At 53.0% G+C, this 26,789-nt stretch overlaps 1 protein-coding gene across 1 annotated transcript in view; it reads left to right on the top strand.

Moving 5' to 3' along the window:
- BAHD1 (bromo adjacent homology domain containing 1) overlaps window positions 1-17,141 on the top strand; it is a 31,454-nt gene extending 14,313 nt beyond the window's left edge. Inside the window, exons 2-7 of the mRNA XM_017837973.1 lie at window positions 2,544-4,178; window positions 7,193-7,554; window positions 9,381-9,540; window positions 10,487-10,563; window positions 12,535-12,626; window positions 13,972-17,141. Coding sequence (XP_017693462.1) covers window positions 2,561-4,178; window positions 7,193-7,554; window positions 9,381-9,540; window positions 10,487-10,563; window positions 12,535-12,626; window positions 13,972-14,161 — 2,499 coding nt within the window. The 5' untranslated portion in view covers window positions 2,544-2,560 and the 3' untranslated portion in view covers window positions 14,162-17,141. The remainder of the gene's footprint in view (window positions 1-2,543; window positions 4,179-7,192; window positions 7,555-9,380; window positions 9,541-10,486; window positions 10,564-12,534; window positions 12,627-13,971) is intronic.
- The last annotated feature ends 9,648 nt before the right edge of the window (window positions 17,142-26,789 follow it).

The raw sequence follows: 26,789 nt of genomic DNA, 5'->3' as shown, positions 1-26,789 counted from the left end.
CTGAGTTTTGAGCAGCGTTCAAAAGCTCCATGGCTGTGTTGTGCTTGGGGGAAGAGAAGGGATTGCTGCATCACAGGTGAGCTGGCAGCAGGAGCATCCCAAAGCAATCCACGCACTGCAGGTAACTGGGGAGGTGCGGAAAGACTTCTGGGAAGTGCAGCATGCTAAGGATGGGTTTTGTTCCGTAGGTGCTGGCAATGAATCCTAGAATCCTGGAATGGTTTGGGTGGGAAGGGACCTTAAAGCCCATCCAGTCCCAGCCCCTGCCATTGGCAGGGACACCTTCCACTAGACCAGGTTGCTCCAAACCCTGTCCAACCTGGCCTTGGACACTTCCAGGGATGGGGCAGCCACAGCTTCTCTGGGCAACCCGTGCCAGGGCCTCCTCACCCTCACAGGGAAGGATTTCTTCCCAATATCCCATCTAACCCTGTCCTCTGGCAGTGGGAAGCCATTCCCCCTTGTCCTGTCACTCCAGGCCCTTGTCCAAAGCCCCTCTCCATCTTTTCTGTCAGCCCCTTCAGGCACTCTAAGGCCACAGTTTAGGTCACCCTGGAGCTTCTCTTCTCCAGGCTGAACAATCCCGATTCTCTTAAATTGCTTCCCTCAATCTCCCCCAGGCTTTTCCTAACTTTAGAGCAGCCGTGGTGTGAACAAAGTCACATCTGTAGTGCCCAGTTTTTAATGAATATTCCAACCGATTTGGGCACTAAACCCTCAGGATGTTGTGGTGCCAGGGCGGGTCAGGCTCCTACCTGAGGAAGCCTAAGGAGAATGAGGCGACTGATGCTGGGTTAAGAAAAACCATGGCTATTTATTTTGGGGTTTTCCCCTCTGCCAGAGGCTCAGGCTCTCATTAAGGATAACAGAAAATAGGACGAGTGTTGCAAGGAAACCACTGGTCCATATAGCCCGGGAAGAGCTGTCCTCCCCGGGGCATGGATCTGCAGGATGCCTGGTGTGCCACTGCCAAACCCTGCTCTGCCCGAGCCAGTTTTTAAATTACAGTCCTCTTCCAAACTCCAGAGGTGGTGTGTGCTCAGTTTGGCCTCTTGTGCAAGAAGAATTCCAGTTGTGGAGGAAAATCCGTCTGACTCGATCCTCCTAATTCCCTAATTTCTGATAAGCAAAACACGCACGTGCACCAGTGTTTGCTCCCCACCGAGCTCTCCTGTTGGGGCACCAGCCTTGGGAAATATCCCGTGTTTAACAGGGTGGAAGGACCCAGTCATCCCAAAACACTCCAGGAAGGGCCTGACATCCAGAAAAGCACTGTGCAAACCCCAGTGGGTTTCAATCCCTGAATTTCCCTTAGTTAACACATATATAAGCAAGTCAATTAAAACACATCAAGCTTATTTCAAATAGATAATCTAATTATCAGCTTGATTAAACCATATCAAATGAACAGTTCTTGTAATTCGGGAGCTTTGTTCTAATCACTGCCAAAGCAGTAGGAGCTTTAATTAAACGCCTCAAAAGTGGCAGACCAGTGTCAATTGAGGGGAGTTCCAGCCTAAATCCTGATTCAGGGACAAGCAAACCCCTCCTAGGTGGATGCTGCTACAAAGATCAGCTCTTTGGTGCCAATAAATGGAATCTGACTGTTTCGTAAATACCATCGAAGGCAAGTAATTGTCCTTTTCTGCTGTTTCTGATGCTCAGAGAGAGACTTAATTAAATCTATTCCACTATCACTCATTTAGACTGACATTTTTAACGTTTTTGGTTTGGTATCACCCACTCATATCCTGTCTTAGTGTTGGACCTGCAGCAGCTTCTTATGGGAACGTGTGCTCCTTCGCACCGCAGAATTCTTGAGTTCCTTAATTAAAGATCAGGTTTTGGTTTGCTGGATAACTCGGGAAGCTGGGGCTTCTTTTTCCTGTCGTGAATGTATCTTCGGGGCCTCCCTGCCCAACGTGATTTGGTGTTTAAATGTCCCCAACTTTTATAAGACACGGCGACAGGAGCAGCGTGCAGCCAGGTCCCAACCTGCACAGGGATTTGCATGGATTTAATTTATTAGTGTTGGCAGGTCTCTGTTTAATGGCACAAGTTTTCTTTTCCCCCCCGAGTGGGTGGACTTTCTGTTTTTCTTTTGCCTAATTGTCTCACAAAACAACGCTGGAAGAGCCTGCCTGTATCAACATGCAGGAAATCACAGACTGGGGGTTATTTCTGCTCCGTGCCCTGTACCAGCCTTCAGATTTCGGAAATTTGATGGGAATTTGTGAAGTGTTGGGAACGGCACCAGCGTAAGAGGGAGCTGGGTTGAACAGCTCCCTGCTTTTCCCAGCTGCTGTGGCATTTGCCATCCCCACCTTGCTTTTAATTACTATCATGTTCCACGGCCTGATATTAAACCACATCTAACTAATTGCATCCTGTCTCTTAATTGGCTTAACTGGCCATCACCCAAACAGGCTGTGCTGTATAAAGACAAGCTTCCCCAAATATCCCCTAATTGGCAGTGGGTGCTGCGTGCGGAGCCGGGTCCCTCTCGGCGACATTAATGGCTGTTTTCTCCTGTCCGTTCCCAGGATTGGACATTGATCCTATGACGCATGCCCGGAAGAAACAGCTTTTCCTTCTGAAACACCCAGCTGGTTGTGCTGGCCAGGCCTCGGGCGGCAGGAGGATGGACAGGGCCGGCACAGAGCGCGGGGAGCAGCGGGACGGAGACGCCTCCGAGGCTCCCAGCGGTCCCGGGGGCTTTGTGGGGACTCACAAAGGCAAGAGCCCGCGCGAGGTGCGCAAGACGTACCCGCTGCGCCGGCGCCTGCTCCCCTCGGTCAGCAAAAAGACCTGCAAGGTGCTGCTCACCCGGCTGGAGGATGTGGCCGGGTCTCTGTCCAAGCAGAGCCAGAGCTGTAAAAAAAAGCACCTTCCCAGCTGGATGGATGTTCGGATGTTTTCCGAACAAGTGCAGCCCGTGGGAGCGGGGAAGAGCGATCCGCCCGGGGAGAAGGGCACAGGGACTTACCCAGGGCCGGAGCAGGACCTCGATGCTGCTCCGTCGGAGCCCAGGAAGCGCCGTCTGGCCTCGCTGAACGCGGAGGCTGTGAACAACCTGCTCTTCGAACGGGACGACGGCTTGTTATCCGGCAGGCGCTTCCGCAGGGACTCCGGGAAACCCACTGGGGACTGTGCCCTGAAGGGCTTGCAGTGCAAAGCTGGGGACAACTGGCCCGCCCTGGAGAAACCGGCTGTGAAAACCGGGAAGGGAAAGAACCGGCCCGAGCCCGGTCAGAAATGCAACAACTGCGAGCATTCGCTGGACGAGGTCTTTGACGATGGGACAAAGAGGGAGGACGGAGCCGTCTCCTACCATCCCACCCCAAAGAGACTGGCCAGCCTCAACGCCGTGGCCTTCCTCAAGCTGACCCACGAGAAAGACCAGCCCCTGAAGCCGCGGAGTAAATCGGACGGAGAGGGCAAGTCCGAGAACCACTGTTCGAAATCCATGCTCAAATGGGCCAAAGCCGGGAGGAAGAACTGTGTCAAATCCAAGAAGGAAGCGACCAGCTTAAAAATGGACGGGCAGCACGGCTGGCAAGGCCAGGCCCTGGGCACCTTTGGGAAACGGGAGCAGCGGGACTCCTCCAGGCTCTACGGGACGACAGAGCCCGTCCCCTACGAGTCACTGTCCGGCTCCTACGCGAGCACCGAGGGCTTCTACCACAGACTGCCTTTGCTTATGGGAGGACAAGCTTCCATGAAGCCAGAGTACGGAAGACCCGGAGAGAAATCCCCGACCCCCAAACAGGAGTTTCATCAGCCTTCCTTTCCCGTGCAGCAGTTCCCTCCCTTGCCCGTGCCCGGGAATCACGCGGATTGTGGATGTCTCTACGAATCCTCGGATCTGACCCCGTTGAACGGGTTTTACGTTTATTACGGCCAAAGCGGATACAGTGGCTACTCCCCCTGCTCCGTTTACCCCAAGGACGAGCTGTCGCAGGCCGCCACCTGCGAGGGGCTCCTGGTGTCTCCCGGGGCGCTGCCGTCGGGCGCGCCCCTGCAGCCCCTGCACTGGTGCAGCTCCCCGTACTGCTGCGGGCAGGGAGCGGCGCTGAGCAGCTTCAGCATCTGCGGAGTGGTGCATGTGCCCGAGGGCCGCGTCGGCAGCGTGACCGCGGGACGGAGCAGCTTCCCCTACAAAATGCCTTTTGCAGCAGGTAAGGTGCCGAGCGAGGGCAGGTGAGTCCCGGGCGGCGTTCCCGGGAGAAAGGAGAGGGCTGGCGGTTCCCTTGGTTCCCCCCCCCGCGCGCGCGGTATCTCGTCTCAGAACTCGCCTCCCACCTCCCCTTCCCTCGTGTTTAGCCCGGAGGGTTTTTCCCACCGAAAGGTCTCGTCGGTGTGGGAAGCGGAGGATGGGTGAAAGGGTTCGGGCGGCGAGAAGGTGACTCATGGCTTGTCGTGCCGGAGCTGCCGCCGAGCTTTGATGTGTGTAAAAGCAGCGGGGATCAGTTCCTGCACGCTCCGGGAGGCGCAGCCATCCCCCCCCGCGCTGCTCCGAGCCGAGGGTCGGAGCACACCGGCCAGAGTTACTCCTGCCATCCCAAAATCTCGCTCTGGGGGCTGAACACCCTCACAGAGCGTGTGAAGAAGCAGGAGTTGTTAAACTCTTACGGTGCCGGCTGGGGGGATGCAGGCTCTTTGGTTTCCGTGGATCAGAGCTGGCAGGGCTGTGTAGGGAGTTTCACTCAGGGGGTCTAAGTGCCGGGCACGCTGTTAGTTTGGGAATTCTTGGTCCCATCTTTGCTCCCAGTGTGTGACAATGAAGCCCTGAAATGAGGAGGGGTGAGGGTGCCCAGTGAGTTGTTACCTGCCCGGCTCTCCTCTGTCCCCCGCTTGCTTTTCAGACTTCCTGCTTTACCTCGGAGCTTTGCCTCTGCTGCTGCTGCTGAAAAATAGCTTTTTAAATATTTAAAAGTGTTGTGTTGTGTGGGGGTTATCAGACACCAGCACTTTGTATAAAGCCATCAGGGTGGACAGTGCTGCGAGCAGCCAGTCAGTAGAGGAGGCTGCTCCTCCAGCTGCTGGGAGTGCCATCACCGGATCTTCCCACTAAAACCTCGTGTCCCAGCCAAGAGCTGGCACGACTTACCCACTGAAAACAGATTTTCAGGTAGGTGGATGGCATTTTGGTTCGAGAAAGGCTTTGTCATCCTCCGTTGTAGGAAGCCGCTGAAACTCTGGAGCCTTTGGTTGAAGTGTAATTTCCGTTCTCCCGAAATATCCCCGCTCTCGTGGTGCTGCTTCCTACAGCAGCAGCCAGCCAGGGTTCGCTGGTGGCTTCAGAGCTCTTGTAAGTGGAATGCTCACAAGACAAGCAGCTGAGCAGTGTGTTCTGGCCTGACAGTTTCCGTGTAGTGCCCCGAGGTCATACCAGTCTGCTTTGTTCCTCACATGTCGCACGCTGGTGCCTCTGATTTTGTGCAGCCAGAAGGATGCAGACGGAGTGTTTCCCAGAACTCAGCCCTCCCCGTGGACTGCTGGTTCCTCACAGTGCTGGCAGGGGCAGCAGCAGTGGATTCTTACTGGTGTTTCACCCCACTGCTGTGATTTCCTTCCTGTGAGCAACTTGGATTTAAAATCCTACAACACCGGAATCCTTTAGGTTTTGGTTTGTGGATTGGAGCCTATAAGGTCTCTGAAAATACGAACAGGGACTTATGCCTAGGGGTTGATTTTTATATGATTGTGCACCTCTGAAGTATTTTCCTTCCCTAGAGTGGGGTATTTTAGTGAACTAAAGGAGCACTTTGGCTGCAGGAGCAGGCTCCCATCGGAGAGCAGTGGGATGAGGGATCCAGCTTGACGTGCCGTGTGTTACATCTGTCTGGTTTGGTGCGTTCCAGGTGTTCATGTGGGAATATCAGTGTCTGTGTGGTCCATACTGAGGGATCGGGCTGTGACCTTGGGCAGTGTGGGAGCAGGGTGGTGGGGACAAGGCAGGACAGGCTGTGAGAGCTGCTTTAGGCCCGGTGCCATCGGAGAGGCTGGAAGGGGTGCCAGCGAGAGCAGCTCTGCACCACTGACTGCCCTGACCTTCAGTACACATTCTTGTGAAGCTTCATCCTGCTTTAGCTCAAGCTTAAAAACTGCTTTTTTAAGCAGAATACCTGAGAGGTGATTCCCTGCTCTGTGGTCCTGTGCCTGCCAGCGCCCACATCCTGGTGTCCATGCTCTCCAGCGAGTTCCTGTGGTGTTTGCCGCTCGGGTTGGTGACAGTGACAGTGGTCCATGGCACCCCTGACACAGCTCCATTGCAGCCCCTCAGGGAGGGTCAGTGGGGAGGCAGGAGGCAACAACTTCCCGTCTCTCCGAGGGCTCTCAGCAGTTTTTCGGCTTGACTTGGGATGGATTTTTCCTTTCCCATTTGTAAGCAGCTCTGCAGGGACACGCTCCAACCTGAGGCAAATCCTGGAGCCCGCCCGGAGCTGCCCTTTGGTCACCCCAAAAAAAGCACACTCAGGGTTAGGGAACAGAGAGGCGTCACACGTGGGTCCAGGAGGCTTTTTCCTGCTGACAGGAGGTAATTCCAATCTGACTGGCTCTTCCGTCGGCTTGGGTTGAGGCTTGTTTGTGACTCCTGAGCGGAGCGAGGTGCTCTGGGATGCTCCGAGAGGCAGCGTCAGCTGAATTCCAACCTGTTGTGGTTCCTGTGTCTGCTGCAGGGACATGGTTTTGCTGAGGGTGCAGCATCTTGCAGTTCTGTTCCACCTTGTTTTCTCTTTCTGGACTTAATTTGGAGAACCGTCTCAATTTTCCCTGATTAGTAGAATTTGGCCTTTTGGAAGGAGCTGGCTGCTGCTGCTACTGCGACTTAATCCTTCCCATCGTTCCCATAAGCCTTTTATTTCTTTTACACATATTGACAGGCTGGAGCTGCTTTGGACACTGGCCAGCCTTGTGTGTATTCCTGGCTGGCGTTCCTTGGGATTCAGCTGGGTTTGTTGTGGTGCAGTGTCATCGGCAGAGCACTGGAGCACGCAGGCTCGGGAATGGCTTTGCTGTTAGGATCCAGTGACAGTGCAAAATGGAATTACAGCGTGGAGAGTCTTTACTGCTGTAATGCAATACGGGGAATTTCGGGGGAACGCAGCTGCGGTTCGGGACGGTCTTGGTTGTGTAGTTGCTTTATGTTTCAGGTGAGATCTGTGTCTCTTTTCTTCCCTTCCATCAGAAGGCTGCAAGTCTCTGGACCAGCTGAACCTCACAATCCCGGTGGCAGGACACCCCGCCTCTCCTGCCCACCCGCTCTCAGGATGTCCCGTTCCCAGCGTGCCACCGGCTGCAGAGCCCGTCCCTCACCTGCAGACCCCCAACTCTGACCCTCAGACCATGGCCCGAGAATGTCCACAGAGCTCCAAGCCCCCCAGCGGCTCCAAGTCCGGGCTGAGGAACACGCCGGGCTGCCTGCACGCCTCCAACAGCAAAGCGGCGGGAGCGCATTCCCACCCCAAGCAGCAGCGGATCAGCCGGCGCAGGGCGACCAACGGCTGGATCCCCGTGGGCACGGCCTGTGAGAAGGCCGTCTACGTCGTGGTAGGTCTGGAGTGCTGGACCTGAGGGGGCTTGTGCACCCTCAGGGATTGAGGGCACAAAGGCTGGAGGGCTCTGGGCCTGGCTTCGGGCTGGAGGTGGTCGCCGGGTGCCGGCTGGAACCTCTCGGAGGAATTCCGAGCGGGAGCAGAGCTGCTGCTGGGTTTGTTCTCTTGAGTGCCCCCTGCGTGCCAGGGGTTTGGAAAGGGAGGAGAACCTGCTGCTCCTGTGCTGGGCTCAGCTGGAACGCCGAGCTGCTGGATCCTCCCGGCTCTGGCATGTGCAAGGGTGGCACCTGTGGCACGTGGGAGTCCCTCCTACAGGGATCGTCCTCCTTCCTCCTGGGTAGGACAAACCTGTCTGAGAAGGTGAGGGATGTTTTAGCCTCATTATAAGGGGCAGGCATCAAGGCAGGTGGTTCTCCCTGATTGGTCTGTAGCCCCACAGGAATATCCCTGAGCACAGAGGACTGAGGCAGTATCCGGCTCCCAGATGGAATTTTTCCAGCACCCCAAACTCCCTTTTCTTGTAACGTACACAGTGGCACAGCAGGTCACTCCTCTGGGGATTACTTGTCTGTACTTTCCCATTTGTTGTGTTGAGGGGCAGAGTCTGGCTCCTGTAAGATGGGAGATTTCCTGCCAGGGAATTCAATTAACTCCAGTAAAGTCCACTTCAGTTGAGGGAGAAGGCAATATCCTTCATCTTATTAAAACATAAGAGCTTGAAATGCGGCCCCACGTGGTGTCTGGGAAGGTGGGATGAGGTTGGATGTGCAGTAAATGCCAGCAGGAGGGAGAGGAAAGGAGAGCTGCGGGCCAGGCGGGGTCTGTGCTGCTGCTTTGTGGTGGCCCAGCCTTGGGCTGCTGAGAGCATCAGCCAGAGCAGGTTTTGGAGCTGCAGCTCTTGGGGCTGAGTGCAGGTGCCAGGATGAAGCTGTGAAGGGCAAGGACTGGCCTTGTGCCTTCATCCCTCCAGCTGTGACATCCCTAAGGAGCAGCGTGGCCTTAATCTCTTTAAAATGCTGCCAGTCCTGCCTGGGAGATGTGGCAGGAGGTCAAACCATCCTGCTGAGGTGTTCTGAAATGAAATTCAGAGCAAAACCAAACTGAAAGGCCCCAGTTTACAGTCCCAAAAGTGATTGTTTTATACTGTCAGGGGGTACAACGGAATATTTAGTAATCCCACTAAGGAAAGCTCTGTGCCACGGCCTCCCTGCCAATCCCTGCCCTGTTCGTGTCAAATATTTCATGTTTAGTTGGTTTCCTGACAATATTTGTGTCAGGCAAACACACAGCATTCAAAACACACCTAGTTGTCCGTGCCCTCCAGACAGGCAGGTGAAAAGGTGACTTTCCTGAAGATGGTGGTTTTTCATGCAGAATGGGAGGAACAAATGTGTTTTAGTTTGAAATAAGAGTATTCATTTCAGCAATAAGGGCTTCTGTGAGAAGGGCTGTCCTGCTGATGATGTCCTGCTCCTCACTCCCAGCACGATGTAGGAGGAATAGCTGGGGTTTGGTTTATTTGGGAACAATGGCCGTGTGTGGCCTGGAGCACTCGGATGCTGGTCCTCAGCGACCTCCCTTTACCTGTGAATGCCCAACCCACTGAAAAAGTAACTCCTTTGGCCTGATCTTTGGTGTTAGGAACCAACCTGGTGGGAACAGAGGCGCCACAAGCAGCATCTTACGCTGCGTGACTTCTCCTGGAGATCTGTGGGAGCGGGAGCGCTGAGCCCTGAGGAGGCTTAGGTTGGAATTCACAGGAGGAAAAGAGGAGTCTTGGACCGGGGGAGCAAACCCCAGGCTGTGGTTTGTGTGTTGCAGAACGAGCCCGAGCCAGCCATGCGCAAGAGCTACCAGGCCGTGGAGAGGGACGGGGAGATCATCCGGGTGCGCGACACCGTGCTCCTCAAATCCGGGCCCCGCAAGAAATCCATGCCCTACGTCGCCAAGATATCGGCGCTGTGGGAAGACCCCAAGACAGGTACCGTGCCAGGAGAGAGCCTGTGTTGCCTCTGTGCTCCGCAGAGCGGGCTGGAAGCAGGGAAGGGATGGATCTGGGGAGAGCTGCAGGCTTGGGAGGGTACCAGGGGATGGAGAGGAGATGAGCTCCGTGGATTCCGTTTGGATTGTTCCAGGAACTGAAATGCTCCTTAATCACTAGTCTGGGACTGATAATGGAAATCTTGCTGGATGTGAAAGCACATAATATCTGCCAAGTGCCCATCTTAGCAGCCATCTCCCTTATTATTCCACTGCAGCAAACTTTGGGGAGCTGCTTTTTGCTCCAATCCAACATCTGGGCTGGGAGCTGGTGGGAGCAGGGACTGTTCCACAGCAGCTCCTGGTGGACCCCCGTAGAGGTGGTGATGGGAGCAGTGAGGGTTTATGCTGAGGACTGGCAATACCTGAGCCAAGGAGAATGAGCTAAATGTTGTAAACTGCAAGTCTTCCTTAAAAAGGAAATAAAAAAAATCCCAAGAAATTCCATGTAAAAGACATAAATCCAGGTGTGGTGAGGCCCATCCTGGTCATGTCATCACAGCAGCAGTTCTGACCTGAACCTGGGAGTCAACGCTGCGAGTTCCCACCTTTGGATGAGCTTCTTTTCCAGCTTGTGTGCTGAATGGATTCTTTTTCCAGGTGGAAACGTTTGATTTTTTTTTTTTTTTTTTTAATCCCTCGGGGGTTTTTTGGGCCCAAACCAAAAAACCCTTTGGATCCTACAAGAAGGAGGAGGTGAAGGTGTAGTGGGAAAGCCACGTGACCGACTCCAGGCTGTAACAAAAGGACACCTAGTTCAGCATGAAATATTTATCACTCACAGCTGCCTCTCCCTGGGCGCTGTGGGAATGGAGGCAGCTGGGAATTGGTGGGAAAACGCTCCCAGAAAACTGCGGGTTGACGTGTTTGGATGGGTGTTGTTGCAGGGGAGCTGATGATGAGCCTCCTGTGGTATTACAGACCAGAGCACACTCAGGGAGGCCGCAACCCCAGCATGCACCAGGTGAGTCCGGATCCGGGCCAGGGGCATCCCGGCATGGCTGTGTTCCTGTGGGCATAGGGGATCACCCCAAGCATCTCCCTGCATTCCTGGGTGGCCTCAGACTGAGTACAACAGAGCTCTCTTGGCTGTGGTGCAGCTGTTTCTAGATGTGTCCAGAGGTGGTGTCCTATAGATGGGCTTTTCCCCCAAATTTAGTGTCCTGTGGAGAAACTCTGGGCTCTGACAGAAGCTGTTGTGTTCCTTACGGGGTCTACTCTGCTGAGTTTTAGTGTTTCTCCCTTTAATCTGAGAAAATTCCATGTATTAACTGAAAAGTCACTTTGACTGTTACCTTAGGAGTAAGGAAGGGTGAGTTGCTGCTGAATCAAGATCAGATGCTGTTCCAAAAGGCTCTTCTAATTCCCACAGAGCTCCATGCTCCTGCTGCCATTTTGCAGGACACTGGAGTGCCTGTAGCATGTGCTGCCTTTTAATAAATCCCTTAATCTGCTTCTGAAAAGCGAGTTAGTTTTGTGCAGGAACGTGGGTGCATCGTCCTTGCCCTGTAGAGGTTTATGAGGAGAACTAAAGTCTGGCTCAAGGATGCCGTGCCGGGATAAAAGAGGTTGCTTTTCAAAGGAAGAACATGTGAATCACTGTGACTTCAAGGCTTGCTTTGCTTTGCATGGGCTTGTGTTGGGTGACAGAACAAGCTGGTTTTACCTGGGAACGAAGAATTTACTGCTGTTTTCAACACAATTTTAAATACTTGGTGCTTTTCTCGTTTTTATTCCTTTTTTAGATAGAAAGGGGGGGAGGGGGTGAGAGCAGGACTGGGGAGCAGCCAGGGAATTGCACCTGCCTGGTTTGCAGGGCACAGGTGAGTTTCTAAACCAAAATGTGGTACTTTATAAACAAAAGGTGAGTGTATCCAGTTGCACTTTAGTCCAGGGAGAATGCCAGGAGCAATTAAGCCAGGTTTTTGAAAACCTGCTTAATTACACAGGCCTTCAAACGAGAGAGAGCTTGATCTGAGGGCTGGGCTGGGCTTGCCAGAGGTGGCTCGGGGAGTTTTAATTTAAGGAGCAAACCAGAACCCCAAGGTGCAGAAGGAAGGTGTGGCATTCCCAGTGTCCCTCATCAACCCTGTCCCCAAATGGTCACCCTTTCGTGAGTCTTCCCTTCCAGCCTCCTTCCTCGGGGCTGGGAGCAGAAACGGAGCCTGCAGGGAATCCTTATTCCCAGAGATCACCATCTCTGCTGATCTAACCGCACCTGGAATTCTTTCCAGTGGCTCCATCCAGGTTGCCCCATATTTAACTAATCCTGCCTGCTGCAGAGCCAAGTTCCCTAAATTACTCTGGGAAAAAATGAAGGGGAGTTTGCCCAGAGAAGCTGTGGCTGCTCCATCCCTGGGAGTGTCCAAGGCCAGGTTGGACAGGGCTTGGAGCAACCTGGGCTAGTGGAAGGTGTCCCTGCCCATGGCAGGTGGTGGGACTGGATGGGCTTTGAGGCCTCTTTCAACCCAAACCATTCCAGGATTCTATTCCATGATTCCAGGAAAGACTGCTGCTGTTTCTCTCACTAAAGTAGCCTTTTTAATTGAATTGGGATGAGGAAGGGATTCCTTTAGCTGTGATACAGAGGTGGATTAGAGAATCCAGGAGGACAGGGGAGGCCGAGGGGTGCAGCCTTGCTGCTCGAGAGCTTTGTAACATTCGAAATATGCATGGGATTTGGGCACTAGGCCTCACAGAGTGTGTGCTGGGCAGGGATAAATGATGGGAGACTCTGCTTTGCTCACGTGTTGCTGGATAAAATTCTGGTGCACAGGAACACATGGAAGGTGTCCGGGTTGTGTGGAATATTAGCCCTAAATTTAGAGTGTTTGCTGTGGGCATGCTTTGACTCCCCGGTGAGGGGCTGGGGGAATGTGTGGGGCTGGTCCTGGCCGGCGGGGTGACCTCTTCCTTCCTTCCCTCCCTCCTGCAGAACGAGATCTTTGCGTCCCGGCACCAGGACGAGAACAGCGTCGCCTGCATCGAGGAGAAGTGCTACGTGCTGACCTTCGCAGAGTACTGCAGGTAGGTGGAGCTCTGGACCTGCTGCTCTTCCAAAACCTCCCCTGCCTCCAGCTCCTCTCGCTCTTCCCATTTCCAGCCATCCCGACTGTCCGTCCCGGCCCTGCAGGCTGTGGTGGGGCAGAGCTGGGGGAGTGACACTCGCTCTGCTGCAGGCTGAGGGCTTCTCCCACGGAGGATTCTTTGGGTGTGGGTTGTGTAGAATCATGGAATCGTTTGGGTTGGAAAAGCCCTTGGAGACGGTCAAGTCCAACCATTCCTCCACATGGCTTTTAAATTCCTCTAGGGATGGGGACTCCACCACTGCTCTGGGCAGCCTGTTCCAGGGCTGGACAGCCCTTTCCATGAAGGAATTTTCCCAGTATCCTACCTAAACCTCCCCTAGCACAGTCTGAGCCCATTTCCTCTCATTCTGTCCCTTGTTCTCTGGGAGCAGAGCCCGACTCCCCGCTCCTGTCAGGGACTTGCAGAGCCAGAAGGTCCCCCCTGGGCCTCCTTTTCTGCAGGCTGAGCCCCCCCAGCTTCCTCAGCCACTCCTGCTGCTCCAGCCCCTTCCCCAGCCTCTCATGTTCCCATCGAGTGGTTCCCAAGCGTTGGTGCTTGTATGTGAGCAGTAAAAACAGGGGGGTTACTTGTTGTCATCTTTGGTGCTGTACAACATGCGCCAGGATGGAAATATAAACTTGTGCTGCTTCCTGCAGCTCAGGGGGGATAAAAAGCAGGAGTTCTCCTTGAACAAAGCTTTGTTCTCCTTCAGACTCCATCCCTTCCCCCTTATCCTTGGGAACCATGGTTGTGGCTTCCAGCAGGTCACAGACAGCAGGAGAGGGACTGACTTCATGGTCCTCAGCACAGGAAGGATGTGGACCTGTGGGAGTGAGTCCAGGGGAGGCCACCAAGGTGATCAGAGGATGGAACAGCTCTGCTGTGAGGAAAGGCTGAGAGAATTGGAATTGTTCAGCCTGGAGAAGAGAAGGCTCCACGGTGACTTAATTGCCCCTTCAGTACCTGAAGGAGGCAACAGGAAAAATGGAAAGAGACTATTTACAAAGGCCTGGAATGACAGGACAAGGGGGACTGGCTTCACACTTACAGAGAGAAGGGTTAGATTGGATATTAGGGAGAAATCCTTCCCGGTGGGGGTGGTGAGGCCCTGGTACAGGTTGCCCAGAGAAGCTGTGGCTGCCTCATCCCTGGAAGTGTCCAAGACCATGCTTGGAGCAACGTGGGCTAGTGGAAGGTGTCCCTGCCCAAGGCTGCGGGTGATACTGGCTGAGCTTTAAGGTCCCTTCCCACCCAGACCATTCCAGGATTCCGTGATAACTGCTGTGCTCCGATTGCCCTGCAGATTTTGTGCCTTGGCAAAGCGTCGAGTCGAAGGGATCCCGGGCAGGAAAACCATCATGGTTCCTCCCTCGGAGGAGTATTCCACCCCTCTGCACCGCAAGGTGCCCGAGGACACGGACCCCGAGCTGGTTTTCCTCTGTCGTCACGTCTACGACTTCAGGCACGGGCGCATCCTGAAGAACCCCCAGTAGGAGCCTCCTTCCGCCGGAGCGCGGCGGGAACGAGCCGATGGTCCGGGACACCTGGGCACTCCCGACTCACCTCGTGCTGCTGCAGGTGGGAGCGCCCAGCGCTCCGTCCTGGGACTCGGGAGCGCGCGAGAGGAGCGGAGCCCGCGGAGGGGAGGCAGCGGTTGAAAGCACAGCACTTCGTTTAAAAAAGCATAAATGAAAAATATATACGTATAAAAATAAATATATGTATATAGATATAGGGATTTGCATACGTAAATCTATATCTATATATGTATCTAGAGATGCATCTATGGGTAAGGTTTGCAGGGGATAAAAGGCAGGAAGCGATGCAGAGCCACGGTCGGGAGAGGCGGGAAGGTGCAGGAGGGATGTGGCGGGGCAGCGCTGAGTCCGGCTGGGACAGGTCGGGGGGTTTCGGTGGGAACTGAGCCCGGTTCCTTGGCAGAGCATAGGAGAGTCTCCTTTGTCCCACAGGGACAGACTCTGAGGATTCTCAGTGGGTGAGAGCTTCTTCAAAATACAGCTTTGGGAGCTGCCTGGATGCAGAGTGGCCTTGTGTCATGTTTGGATAGGTGTTGCTCCATCAGGGGAAGAGGTGGCCCCTGTTCTCCCTTATCTTTCTCCTCCCCTCACCTCGCTGCTCCAGGATTCGCCATCTGGACTGGGGCTTGGAGCAGATGGAGCTGCCAGGGTCACAGGTGTTACACCCCAGTGCAGGGTTAGAGCTGGGCCCGTCCCAGGTGTCCTGACTGTGCCCAGAGGGTCTCGTGCCCCATTCCCAAAGCCCAGCGCCCACCACTGCGCGTTGCTCGGAAGGTTGGAGCTCACAAAGTGGGCTCTGCCAGTGAGAACCACGTTTCCTCTTCTCTTCCGAGTGTTGCTCTTCCTCTGATGGCTCAGGGGGCCGTGGGTTTTCCCTTCCTTCCCAGTCTGTTTTCTGTAACGTCATTTACAGTCCCTGCTTATCCCTGTGTGTGTGTGCAGTGGGAAGCAGCCAGAGGGGGAAGTGGCAAACCCTTTTCTTGTGTGTTTTTGGCTTGTTTAAATTCCCCTCCCTCCCTGCGTGACTGTCCTGATCCTGGGCCTGCTGTTGAAGCCATTGGCAACCTCCCTGCTCCAAACTCATCCTGGTGTCCAAGCAGGCTCACCAAAGTGGCTTTGTGGCTCCTGAAAGGACCTGAGCATTGGGAAAGGTTCGCATGGACCATGCGGCCCGAGCCCCGCAGGTCCTGCCTCTTGCCTTACCTGTACAGATCCCGGACGGCACTTAGATCCCAGGCAGCCCTTAGATCCCAGACAGCCCTTAGCTTATCTCAACGCCAACTTGGAGTTAATCCCAAAGCAAACCAAAGGACAGCGTCAAATCCTGGGGAGTCCCTGCCCCAAGCTGGGAGCCCAGCCCGAGATTGCACTACCGGACAGAAGGAGAACCGAGCCCGTGTCACCCAATTCCTGCTGGTGGAGCAGCCCACTGAAATGAGGGATCTGCGTTTTCCCAGTCTTCTGGGGCTTTCGAAATGGTGTTCCGTGGTGGAAGCATCCATTCTGCTTTAATGTTGTCCTGTCAGTGGAAGCAGCATTCCCTGTATTCCCTCAGGATGCAGGGCTGGTCTCCTTGCTCCGACAGCCACCCGCCCTGAAGAGAGAACCCCACAGCATCCAACCCCTTACATGGAATAGTCTGGGAATGCAGGAGTTCTCCAGAGATTTGCTCTACATACCAAAGAGGGGACTGTGTCCAGAGATGATGGTTTGAGGGGATGACAAGCCTGGAACCCACCATGATGGGTGGGCATCTCCCTGCTGCCGGTGGGCGATTCCCGCTGGAAAATTCCTGTTTATTCCCTCCTGCATAGCCCAGGGAGAACACACGGCTCCGGCAGGTGGGATCCCAGGTGTGCAAGCAAAAAATTGGCAGGTGAAGCATCTTCTCTCACTTATACCTCAAGATACTGTTGTTGTCAAAGGGATCACCCGGATCTCTCCTTAACAATTCTCTTGGCTCTGGGGGTCTCTTGGAATGACTGGGGGGGGCTGTGTTGGGGTGGGAGGTGGCAGCACTCTGGGGACAGTCGGATGAAGGGGTGCAAGGAGGCGTTGGGGGACGTGGTCTCTGCTGTTTCTGGTGGAGGATATGGAATGGTTTTCCCCCGTAGCTGGGAGGGAGGAGGCTGGAGAAGCGGAGCTGCTCCTGCCCGTGGCATGGAGGGAATGGGCAGAGCAGTGAGGGCAGAGCGGAGCAGCTGCACCCCAGGGTGGGCGAGAGGTGATGGGAAACCCTAAATCCACAGTCTGGCTCCATGGGGACTCCTTTGCCCCCCGGCCTGAAGCAGGTGAGCTGCCATGGCTGTTTCCCTCTGGCAGTGCCATTGGACATGGAATGCTGCGAGACCCACCGGCTGGGAGAACCTGAGCACTGCTGCAGTCAGGGCCTTGGAACCTCTGAAATTCCTCCTCCTGCCCCCTCTCTCCCTGCTCCCACCTTGTCCTGGCTCCTCTCCAGGTAGCAGAGAAATTATCCTTGCCCTGGGTCCGGAACGGGCTCCGACCTGGCTCTGGAGAGGACAAACCTGACTCTTCTCATGCTGAATCTGCTTTAGGCCATGGACATTGAGGTTCACGTGGTTGCTGATGCTGTTGTGCAAACAGCATGTAAATGAATTGAAATGTCTTATCCCTAATGAAAAGATTTCCTGCTTTTTTAATCTATTAGATATGGAAATATTTTTTGAAACTGAAAAAAAAAAATGCAGTCGGTAGAATTTAAATCGAAGCGTTAATACATGTAAAATATATTTTAGTTGATAATTTTGTAAAATGCACTTTTTTGTGTCTCTTCCCTGGTTTCCCAGATCTGTATTTCAGTGTTTACAGATGGAATGAGAACATTCCCTATTCCCTCCTTCTGTGAAAAAGATATATTAGAAGTAATTCTTAAAAAATAAATTTGAAAAACCGTATTGATTTAGAAAACAAACCAGTGCTGGGCTGTTATTCCCGTCCCTGCCTGAACTTCTTCCCCCCTGGATCCAGTGATTGCAGGAATTAGGAGTGCTTGGGAGCAGATTTGGGTGCTCCAGGCCTTGGGGTGAGCAATCTGTTGGGTTTTCCAAGGAAATAGAACAAGTGGCAGCAGGATGGGCAGGGACTGACTTCCTTTTTTCCAATCTGCTGTTGACAGCTGCTGTCAGTGGAATATTTGAGTTTTCTCAGGCAGGGAAGGTGGTGGTGGCGAAGCTTGTTTCAGCTAGGCTTTAGGAACCCTGTGGGAAGCACTTGGGAATGTTGCTTTGGAAAAGCATCTTGCTTGGAGCGCTGTTTCCACCAGCACTTGCCGTTGGAGCGTCCCAGCCCCGGGCACCAAGTGCCACAGGCACCCCAAGGATGAGCATTCTGCACAGACATCCCGAACAGCCAGGAGGATTCCAAGTGGGAAGAGAGCAGAGAGGAGTCACCCCGCTCGAAAAGGCGCAGCGAGGAGCGGGATAACAGGATCGGGATTGCCTGATGGGAATGTCTGCAGCTACAGCCAGGTGAGAGCTGTCTGGGGGTGCTCACGGCCAGAGCAGCCCTGGATGGTGAATACCCCAGGGAATTCATCCCAAAACCGTGGGGACCTTGGTCGGGGCTCGGAGCCCTTCCTGTGACCATGCTGTGCTGGGTGTCCCTACATGTCCAAGCAGTGGGGAGGTGACCCTTGGAATCAGCTATTCCTATGAATAATGCCGTGAGTGGACCCTTGGACGCCTGGGGAGGGAGGGGATGAGTTCTGGGAACAAAATGAGCAGAAGGGAAGAGTAATATCTGGCATGGAATTAGCTCCTAATTACAGAGAAGTGAGTGAGGGGCACATCTGGCTTGTGGGGTGGGGACGGGAACTGCATCCATAACATGCCTCAGATCCCAGCCGGCTGCATCCGGGATTTGCAGCATTTTTGCTCCCAGGTCACCTAGAGCAGGAGATCCTGAGATGGTCCCACAGGGTGAGCTGGGGCCGCTCCGGAGCTGCCTCGATCCCTGTCCCATTGCAGCCCTGCTGGCATCACACCAGTTCTTAAATTTCCGGTTGGATTTCTGCATGGGATTAGGGATTTTGCTAGATCCCTGTCTTTTCCTTCCTGCACCCAGTCGTGTCACAGCACAGCTCCTTGCAGGATGCTGCCAGCAGAGGTACAAACCTGGAAAGCCAGATAAAACCAAGAGAATTCCTGAAAAAGGAAACCACCACAGTGATGAAGTGAATTAAACTGGGAATTATCCTCCCAAGGAGAGGAAGGAGCTTGTCTGGGGACGTTTATATTTGTGAGCCGGTGTGGGGGTCACTGAGCACGATATTCCCGAACCTGTGGCCTGAGATTTCTGCTGAAGAACCAGTTTGAGGTTTTCCAGTTGGATTTAACATGACTCAGCAGCCCTGAGGCATCAGTGAGGTGGGTGCCAGGAATGGAGTGGAAACCTGTGCCCTGTGCCTGCGCCACGGCCGGATCCAGCACTTATCCAGGTGTGGATGTTCCCTTGGAGGGCTCTGTTGGAAAGAAAACCAAGAAAAAGCTCTTCCTTCCCAGCTCTTCCCGCGTGGCAAGCCATCACCGAATGGATAATCTGTGGCGGGCTGAAAAGTTGGGATTAATGTCAAACAAAATTGGATTTGCTGTTGGAATCTGCCACCCGAGGGAGCTGCGCGGAGCTGTATCCAGCTCTCCTGGATCCTGCGTTCAGCAAACTGCTCCTGTGTCCTGACTGATGCTGCCAGGAACGTCCTGCTGCCACCTCGGCACGGTCCCGCTGGCCACAGGTTGTCCTTGGAGCGTCGGGAAGGCGTGGGCTCACCCGGCTGGGAAGCGGGAGGTGTGTGGCCACCGGAATCCCAGCCAGCTTTTCTTTCTGGTTTCCATCACCAGCGGTGGTTCAGGTTCCTGGCAGAGCCGACCTGCTGCGTCACATCTGCCTCGTTTCCACGTGCAGTGTCTGGAGGTGATGGAGCATCACCAGCCTTGAGGGAATTGCAGGGAGAAGGAGGCACTTGGGGCACTGGGAGGGAGCGGTCAGGGCTGTGGGCACCTCCGGAGGCTTCAGATAAGGTTCGGGCACTGGGATGAGCACACTGGGGGGTAGGAGATATTCCAAGGTCCAGGGGCTTCCCCACCTCACTCCCCACATCTCCCAGCCAAAGCAGATCCAGAGCAGCATCCAGGACTGGCTGGAGCGTCTTCCCCCTCCGGAGCGAAAGCCACGAGCTCCTGGTTGTGTTTAAGTGCTGCTTTAATGCCACTAATTATAATTGAGTGTAATTGTGCCAGAATCCATCGGAGCCAAGGGACAGGAGCAGCTTGGAGCGTCCCATTAAGGTGACAGAGCACTCCAGTGCTCGCCTGGCTCCGTCCCTGCTGATGGATGAGCTGTGCCGAGCTCTTCGGGGGCTTTGTGCCATCACCAGGGGTGGGACCAGCCCTGGCACAGTCAGTGCCACACAGGGAGAAGGGATTTCACATCCTCGTATTAACCCGGTGGCTCCAGGGATCTGAGCGTGGGCAATTCCCAGTTTTACTGTGCCCTTGTCACCCCATCCATATGGGATAAACGCTTGGCTCGCCGAGCGGGGGGTTCAGGGGAAGATAAGGGATAAATGCTCGCTAATCCCTGCGTGCCAGCGTTGGCTCTGCTGCTCCAAACGCTGCACTGGCAGCACAGCGAGCCCCTGGTGCCACTGGCACAGGATCCATCCATGGGAAACCAGCCGTAGCCTCGTGGAGCCACTCTTGGAATTGCTCCCTCACCGCCTGTGTCACTCGAAGCTAAATAAAAATGAGGTTGAGCTTTTCACGTTCCGCTCCAGCCGCTGCTCCTGCCCTGACTGTGTATCCCTGTGGCTGCATTCCTGTGACCTTGGGATCCAGGAGCAGCAGGACCCACAGCTCACCTGCGTGGCACTGTTTTTCCAGAAACATCCAGCTGGACATTCCTGGAGGCTGTTTCCTGTGCTAAAAGCCCTCAGCAGAAAGGTAATTCCCATTCAGGAAGGGAGCTGTGCTGGGGGACTGCGTGGTGGGGACTGGCTGAGAGTGCAGCGCTCCAGCCTCCTGCAAACCCCCAAAATCCAGCTAAATCAGCCCTTCATACATGAATTTTCCTTAAGTTCCAAATGCCAGCCTGGAGCATGGATTGACAGCTCTGCTACCTTGGTGGATGGCCACCACCAAGGGCAGGTGCCACCGGAGCGGCGCTGGGCAGTGCGAGAGACTGAGGACAAAGGAAGGAACAGAGGAAAACAACGAGCCCAAAGTCAGGGGAACAGAGGAGGAATCAGGTGAGCACTGGGTTGCACTGGGAAAGGTATCCAGGTGCTATCCGTGTGTTCCGCATGGGGTGGGACCCACCGGCGTGGTGTGAAGTCACAGCGCTCGGTGCCGGCCTCGGGGTTGTAATTAATAATGGGAGATGGTGATTATTAATTAGAGATGGTGATTAATAACAGGAGGTGCCATAATGGGGACACCTGATCTGGGATGAAGCCCAGGGCCTGGCGTGGAGCGAGGGGCTGTCGGAGCGCGGCGTTGCCATAGGGATCCAGTGGCTTCTCCGTCAGAGCCTCCAGTGAGAGCAGTTAATCCATTTTTAAGAGGAAGGGATATTTAATAAAGGGAACCATTTAAACTGGATTTACAAGACACACTGAATGGAGGCACCATTTATTCCGTGGCTCCATATTTAATTTTAATATCTCTATAAACCTCTCCGGAGTGTTCCGCGAAAACAGGCCGGAGCCCGAGCGCTTCGACCGCCCAGTGATTCTTAAAAGAAAATCAATTTAACAAGGCTGGAAAAACCCTGCATCTCCATGAATATCTTTCCGCTCTCGGAGCGGCAGGAGAACCGGAATATCCGTATTAGAAAACAACAAACAGGCTGTTCTGATGGAGAGGGGCTTTGGGAAGGAAATGGAGCAAAAGCTCGGCAAAGCGGGGCTGGGAGTGTCCGGCTCTCCCATGGAGCCAGGCTGTTCGGAGTTTTCTTTGTTACTCTGCTTTCTCTGCACTCATAAATAATGTAATTAATATCATAACTTCATCAATAATCCAGCTTTTTCCCGTGCTGTGCTCACTGCTTTTCCCAGGCCCACTGCCTGAGCAGGGATGCAGCAACTGTAGGAAGCCCACGGGAAAGCCAGGATGGGGACGATGGCACCTGGCAGCATTTAGCACTCCATAAATGAGAAAATCCCAGGAACTCAGCCAGATTTCCCACAAGGAAGCAGTTTGTGCCTGTTCCCAGAGCGTTTCTGCTTCCCGCACTGGGAATGTCGTGGTTTCGGAAGCATCAAGTGCTCTGGGAAGAGCTGGTGAGAAAACTCCCCTCCTTCCTCTGCAGCAGGTAAATTCCCCTGTCCCTCAGCGCCTGGCTCAGGGCACAGAGCAAATTCCCTGGAATTCCCTTGTCCCTGGAACATCCCATTCTTATTTCCCTTGTAATACATAGGGATTGAGCTGCACGAAGCTGGCTCTGGTTTCTCCTCAATCTTTTGGGTGGTCCCTGAACCTGGATTTAAGGAGCAGACCAGATGTGTTTGGCCATCCCATCCTGCTCAGCCCGAGCTGTGGCTTGTGCTCTACAGATGTTTCCTCACCTCCACTTAATCCCTTTTTTCCCTCTTTTTTTTCTTACACACGAATGACCCTCCCAGCAGAGAACAGCATCCTCTGCTGTCCGTGGGCCAAGGAGGTGGATTTCTCAAGGAGAGGACTCTGGATTGCTCAGGATGAAGCTGATTTAGCAATTAGATGATTTTCCCTGTCCCAGGCTGGGGGGAGGGTGTTTCTCCCTATCCCAGCCAAAGATCCGTGAGTGGGGTGGGATTTGTACCACATCGGATAATTAGTCTATAAAAAGGGAATTATATGGCACGTTAACGAGCGTGGTTGGGTTTTGTTCTCACCTCCCTGCGAGATGAAAGCTGGGACACCCCGTGGGAGTTGATTTCCCAAAGGGATCTCCCTGTTTCGGGAACATGATGTCACCCGACGGCAGCCGCAGGGAAGCGTGTGGGTTTGGGACCAGGGATGCAGGCAGGCAGCAGCCCCCCTTTTCCAGGGACAAGGACAGACCCCTTGCTCCCAACTCATTTTTTTTCCTAATATTTGAGCAAATTTTCCTGTAATTTAGCTTTCCTAATCAGTTTTCTTCCAAAATCTGGAAACAATGCAATGGGGTTTTTTTATGGATAGAGAAGGGGGAAAAGCCCTTTCTGTGGCTTTCCTGCAGAAAGCCTCATTCCTCCGCGGTCCGGAGCAAGAGGAGGCACAAACCAACTGATTTATTTCGTTCTTCCTGATGTTTATTTTAAATTAATCCTGTTGGGACAGATGTCAGGCCGGAATTCTTGCTGGAGTCCCTTCTGCTCTTTGATATAATTAACAATGGCTCATGTTTTATAATAACTCATTTTTCTAGTAATTAATTTTTCATGAGGGAGGGGATTCGCTTGCTCTTTGCTCTTTGCCTTTCCCTCGATCCTGAGTTTCCTCCCTCATTTTTCATCCCTAGGATCCTGAGTTTCCTCCCTCATTTTTCATCCCTAGGTTCCTGAGTTTCCTCCCTCGTTTTTCTCCCTCTCAGTGCTCGTTTTCCAAACCACCTTTATGTTGATACATTTAAGGCTTGAAAACGTTGGAAACAACCTTGTAAATATGCTGCATTTAGAGAAAATTTCGGATTAGTTGTACATGTTTGTTCCTTAAAAGCACCGGTAGGATCCTGCTGTGCACACACAGGGAATTTAACAAGGAAAAATGAATGGAGTGTGTACATCAGCAGTAACAAAGCAGGAAGGAGGCTGCTGTAATTCGTGGACTCAGGATTTCCGACTGGCATTTACAGTGGGCTTGATGCTAAACCCTCAGACTTTCCTTGGAAAGTGCCTCTGGAATACTCAGGAAAATGCTTTTTAGGGATTACGCAGCAATTTTAATAACATGCTGCCCTTGTATGGCCTGAAGGCACAAAACTTCCAGTTCCTATAAAATCCGGGTCACACACAGAAAACCATATTGAGAAGAACAACAGAAAAAATCAGGATATTGGGAAGTTTTCACAGACACCACAACTGAAGGTCAGACTTGATGATCTTGGAGGTCTTTTCCGACCTAAATGAGTCTGGGATTCTGTGAGTCAGCCAGCCTGGGCTCCACAGAGATGGCACAGCTCCTCCAATGCCTGACTGTCCTCTCAAGGATGAATTTCTCCCTATTTCCAGCCAGATCCCATCTCTTTCAGCTTAGCCCCCAGATCTCCCGGCACCCATCCACCACCAGTCTCCAACATCCCCCTCAAATAGTTTTCCTGGGGCAAAGCATGTCCTTCACAGGCTATTTGTTGTTCCTGACACATGGAAGGATGTTAAAAACCTAAACAGGGCTCAGGCAAATGGGTCCTTATTAGTCCCTTCCCATTTTTTTTCCCCTCAGAACAGTGATTTGTGGTGTCAGGGACAAGATGCTGCAGGTTTTGTAGGTGTTGGAGCAGGTTCAGTCCTCGCCCTGCTGCCTGTGAAACCACAGAAACATTAATTGGACAAATTCCAGCAGGAATCTCACACACACACACACTCACAAGTTCATTACGGCCCCGCAGGAGCCACCTGGGAGCCTCGGGAAACTCCGTGTAAAGAGCAGGAGATAGACCTGGAATGAGTTAAGAGACTTGGAGACTCTCCTGCGACACAGGTTTGAGCTGTGCTGGATTTAGTGTGTGTTTGTACTGAAAACTGGTGGTAAAGCCCCAGCTGGCTCTGACTCCGATGGTGTGTGAATCCAGTAGCCCTGGGCTGAGAGGGATCAGTGGGATCAGGGATGGGTCAGCGGGAGGATAAAGGGTAGAACAAGGGAATTGTGGTTGTTACTGACTTAAAATTGGATACACTCAGCTTGGGATGGGCTTTGCATGTCATCCTGGGTTTTCTGGGGAGCAGGAAAACACCAGGAATGCTCAGACTGAGGCACAGCCACCGAACGCCGTCCCCATTGTGCCAGCGCCTGCGGTATTCCCGAATATTCCTGACCTCGCTCCGACCCCCTGCCCAGCTGGAGCATGTGGAGTGTGCTCTGTATGGAGTGTGCAGCCCGGGGGAATGTGTATCCATGCAGTGCCTGCCAGCTGTGCTGGCTCCCTGCCCTGCAGCTTCCACAGCCGTGTCTCGCTGTCCGTGCAATCTCTGGGGACCGGGATGTGCTCCCGTGTCCCCCTCTGTGCATCCTCATCCCAAATCCAAGGGGGAGGAGCTGTCATGGCCCCTGCTGAGCGTGTGGTGCTTGGTGGTTCTCCTGGTATGGAGGAGCTGATCCTCCCGGGATGGCTCCATTCAAAAGCAATTCCAGAGTCATGCCCAGTGGAGCAGGGAGGGAGGAACTGAGCTCATAGCGAGGAACTGAGCTCGGAGTAATGTCTTCGCAAGTTCAGCCAACTGCATATCCATGAATTTATAACCAGGACCTTCAGCACAAGGTTTTACTTGAAAACAGGGATTTTTCTGTTCTGACCGAGCCGATCGTGACCATCTCCTCGGAATTATACAGCGCGTTCATTCGGAGTGTTTGACTTTGTTTGAAAAGGCTTTTTTCCCTAGAGATAAGAAACTCTGCCTTGGTCATGAGCTGATTGTGGAGCGGCTTCTGTGCTTATCCCCTCGGATAAGAGGCTTTATTATACCAAATTACAGGATAATCTCTGGACACGAAGCCGCAGCATCGGATCTCTCCTTCCTTTGCTTGTTTTACCTTTTGATCCGGAGCTGCTCAGACCCATCCAGGGGGTCTCCTTTGTTAGGAATCACCCTCCTGGTGCTTGCCTGGAAAGTTGGCATCAGACCAAACTGGTTTGTTTTTGGTTTTGTTTTTTTTTCTTTAAAGAAACCTCCTTTTTTCCAGCTCAGCTTTTCCAGCAGCCTCACACATTCTTCCTTTTTGCAGTTCCTCAGCCCAAAATAAATGTCTGTTCTCAGCCCAAGGGGCAGAAGAGCCTTGGCAGGGCACTGGTGATGACATCAGTGTCCAGCCTCGGTCCGAGCGGGATGGACAGGGGCGTCCCTCAGCCTTTTCCTCCATCCCCTCTGGGAATTGGCCCTTTCCTTGTCAGACTGGTAAATATTCCTGATCTCTGACAGCCCAGGTGAGTTCTGCAGCCTGTCTTAAACCTGAGTGTGCATAAATGCTGCTGGGAGACTGCCTCAGTGTAATGCAGATGATATTAAAATGTGATATTATTATAATAATAACAACAGTAATGTATTTTAATGTTTGTTTTCTGCTCGTGCGAGTAAACAGTAAAGAAATGGCCCAGAAACTTACTCCTCCAGTTACCCGTGGTGCTCTTAAGGTGATTGTTGGGGTTTGGAAGCATCTTGAAAGGGGCTGTGAGTTACAAAAACCCTGCTTTTATACCTGTAAGTGGGAACTGTAGGGATGAGGCCTGGCAGAGCATCTGCTGGGAAGGGCTGTGTGGGTTTCCCTTCTCCCTCATAAGAGAGAACCAAACCCTTCCATCGTTGTGGCTTGTTGTATAAACAAACCACAGGAGTCTGAAGATTTGTTTCCTCTGTGACATTTTATGTGCTAAATATACCTTTCCTGAAGGAATGGATCTGTCTGGGAAACATGTTCCCGGAGTTTTGTGCACTCTGAACGTGAGGCGGCTTTTAACTGCTTCAAAAATCAAATTACTGCTCACTCTGGGTGTTAATTAGGCACATTGAGTGCAACCACAATTAATTTTCCTCAGTGACACAGAGTTTAACCCTGCAAACCACCCCCTGAGCCATGTATTTGCTTGGCTGTGTTGGTCCCACAGGGACTCTGCATCCTACCCTGTACCTGTGCTCTTCAGACCAGTCCTTAAATCCAATTCCCTTTGGAAAATAGCCCCAGTGACCTCGTGGGCAGCCTCCTATTTCTCTCTCTTTCCAGAACCACTCTGTTACCACATGCAACTGCTCCTGACCCGGAGATATTAGGGGAGAATAGGAACAAAAAGGGATGAGCGGTGCCAGACTAATAAATAAAAATTCCCCTTGGCTGCTTTGGAGTTTGTTGCAGTGAGGCTTTTTCTCCAAGAGGAGGGATTTCCAAGAAGGCCTGATTTTTTTTTTTTTTTGCCTCAGTGATTATATATGTTGGCACAGCTTCAGTTTGGGCTGGTGTTGAGATCAGATCAGGACTTGCCCTCTGCAATCGGAGCAGGAATCTGGTATCACCTCGTGTGTGCAGCTTTGCTGGTGGCAGGGTAGGATATCCGTGTCCTCTTAGAGCTAAAGCTGTATTTACATCCAAATAAAACTGGGAAATGTGAAATAATGTAGCTGCAGGCTCTGGCACTGCACTCCAAGGGCTTTGTCTGCCTTGGCTGACAAAACGCTCTTGGCTTTTGATCAAAGGAAAGTAAGTGGAAGCTGGTTTTCTCTTGATGTTAAAAAAGCTCCTGACAGAGAGTCCCTGCAAGGCTGGTTGAGAGCCCAGGCCCCGTGGTACGCTCGGAAAACTCATTGAAGGAAAACAGGGAGAACAATGGCAGCCTGGAATGATTTCTGCTGGATGAGGAAATGGCATCCTGATGGCCAGGTTAGTGCTTTGCCTTAAGC

The sequence above is a fragment of the Lepidothrix coronata genome, unplaced genomic scaffold (assembly GCF_001604755.1).
Source record: "Lepidothrix coronata isolate B3197 unplaced genomic scaffold, Lepidothrix_coronata-1.0 Scaffold319, whole genome shotgun sequence".
NCBI classification, from domain to species: Eukaryota; Metazoa; Chordata; class Aves; order Passeriformes; family Pipridae; genus Lepidothrix; species Lepidothrix coronata.
The sequence above is the reverse complement of the archived record's forward strand: the minus strand, read 5'-3'. Positions and strand labels throughout refer to the sequence as shown.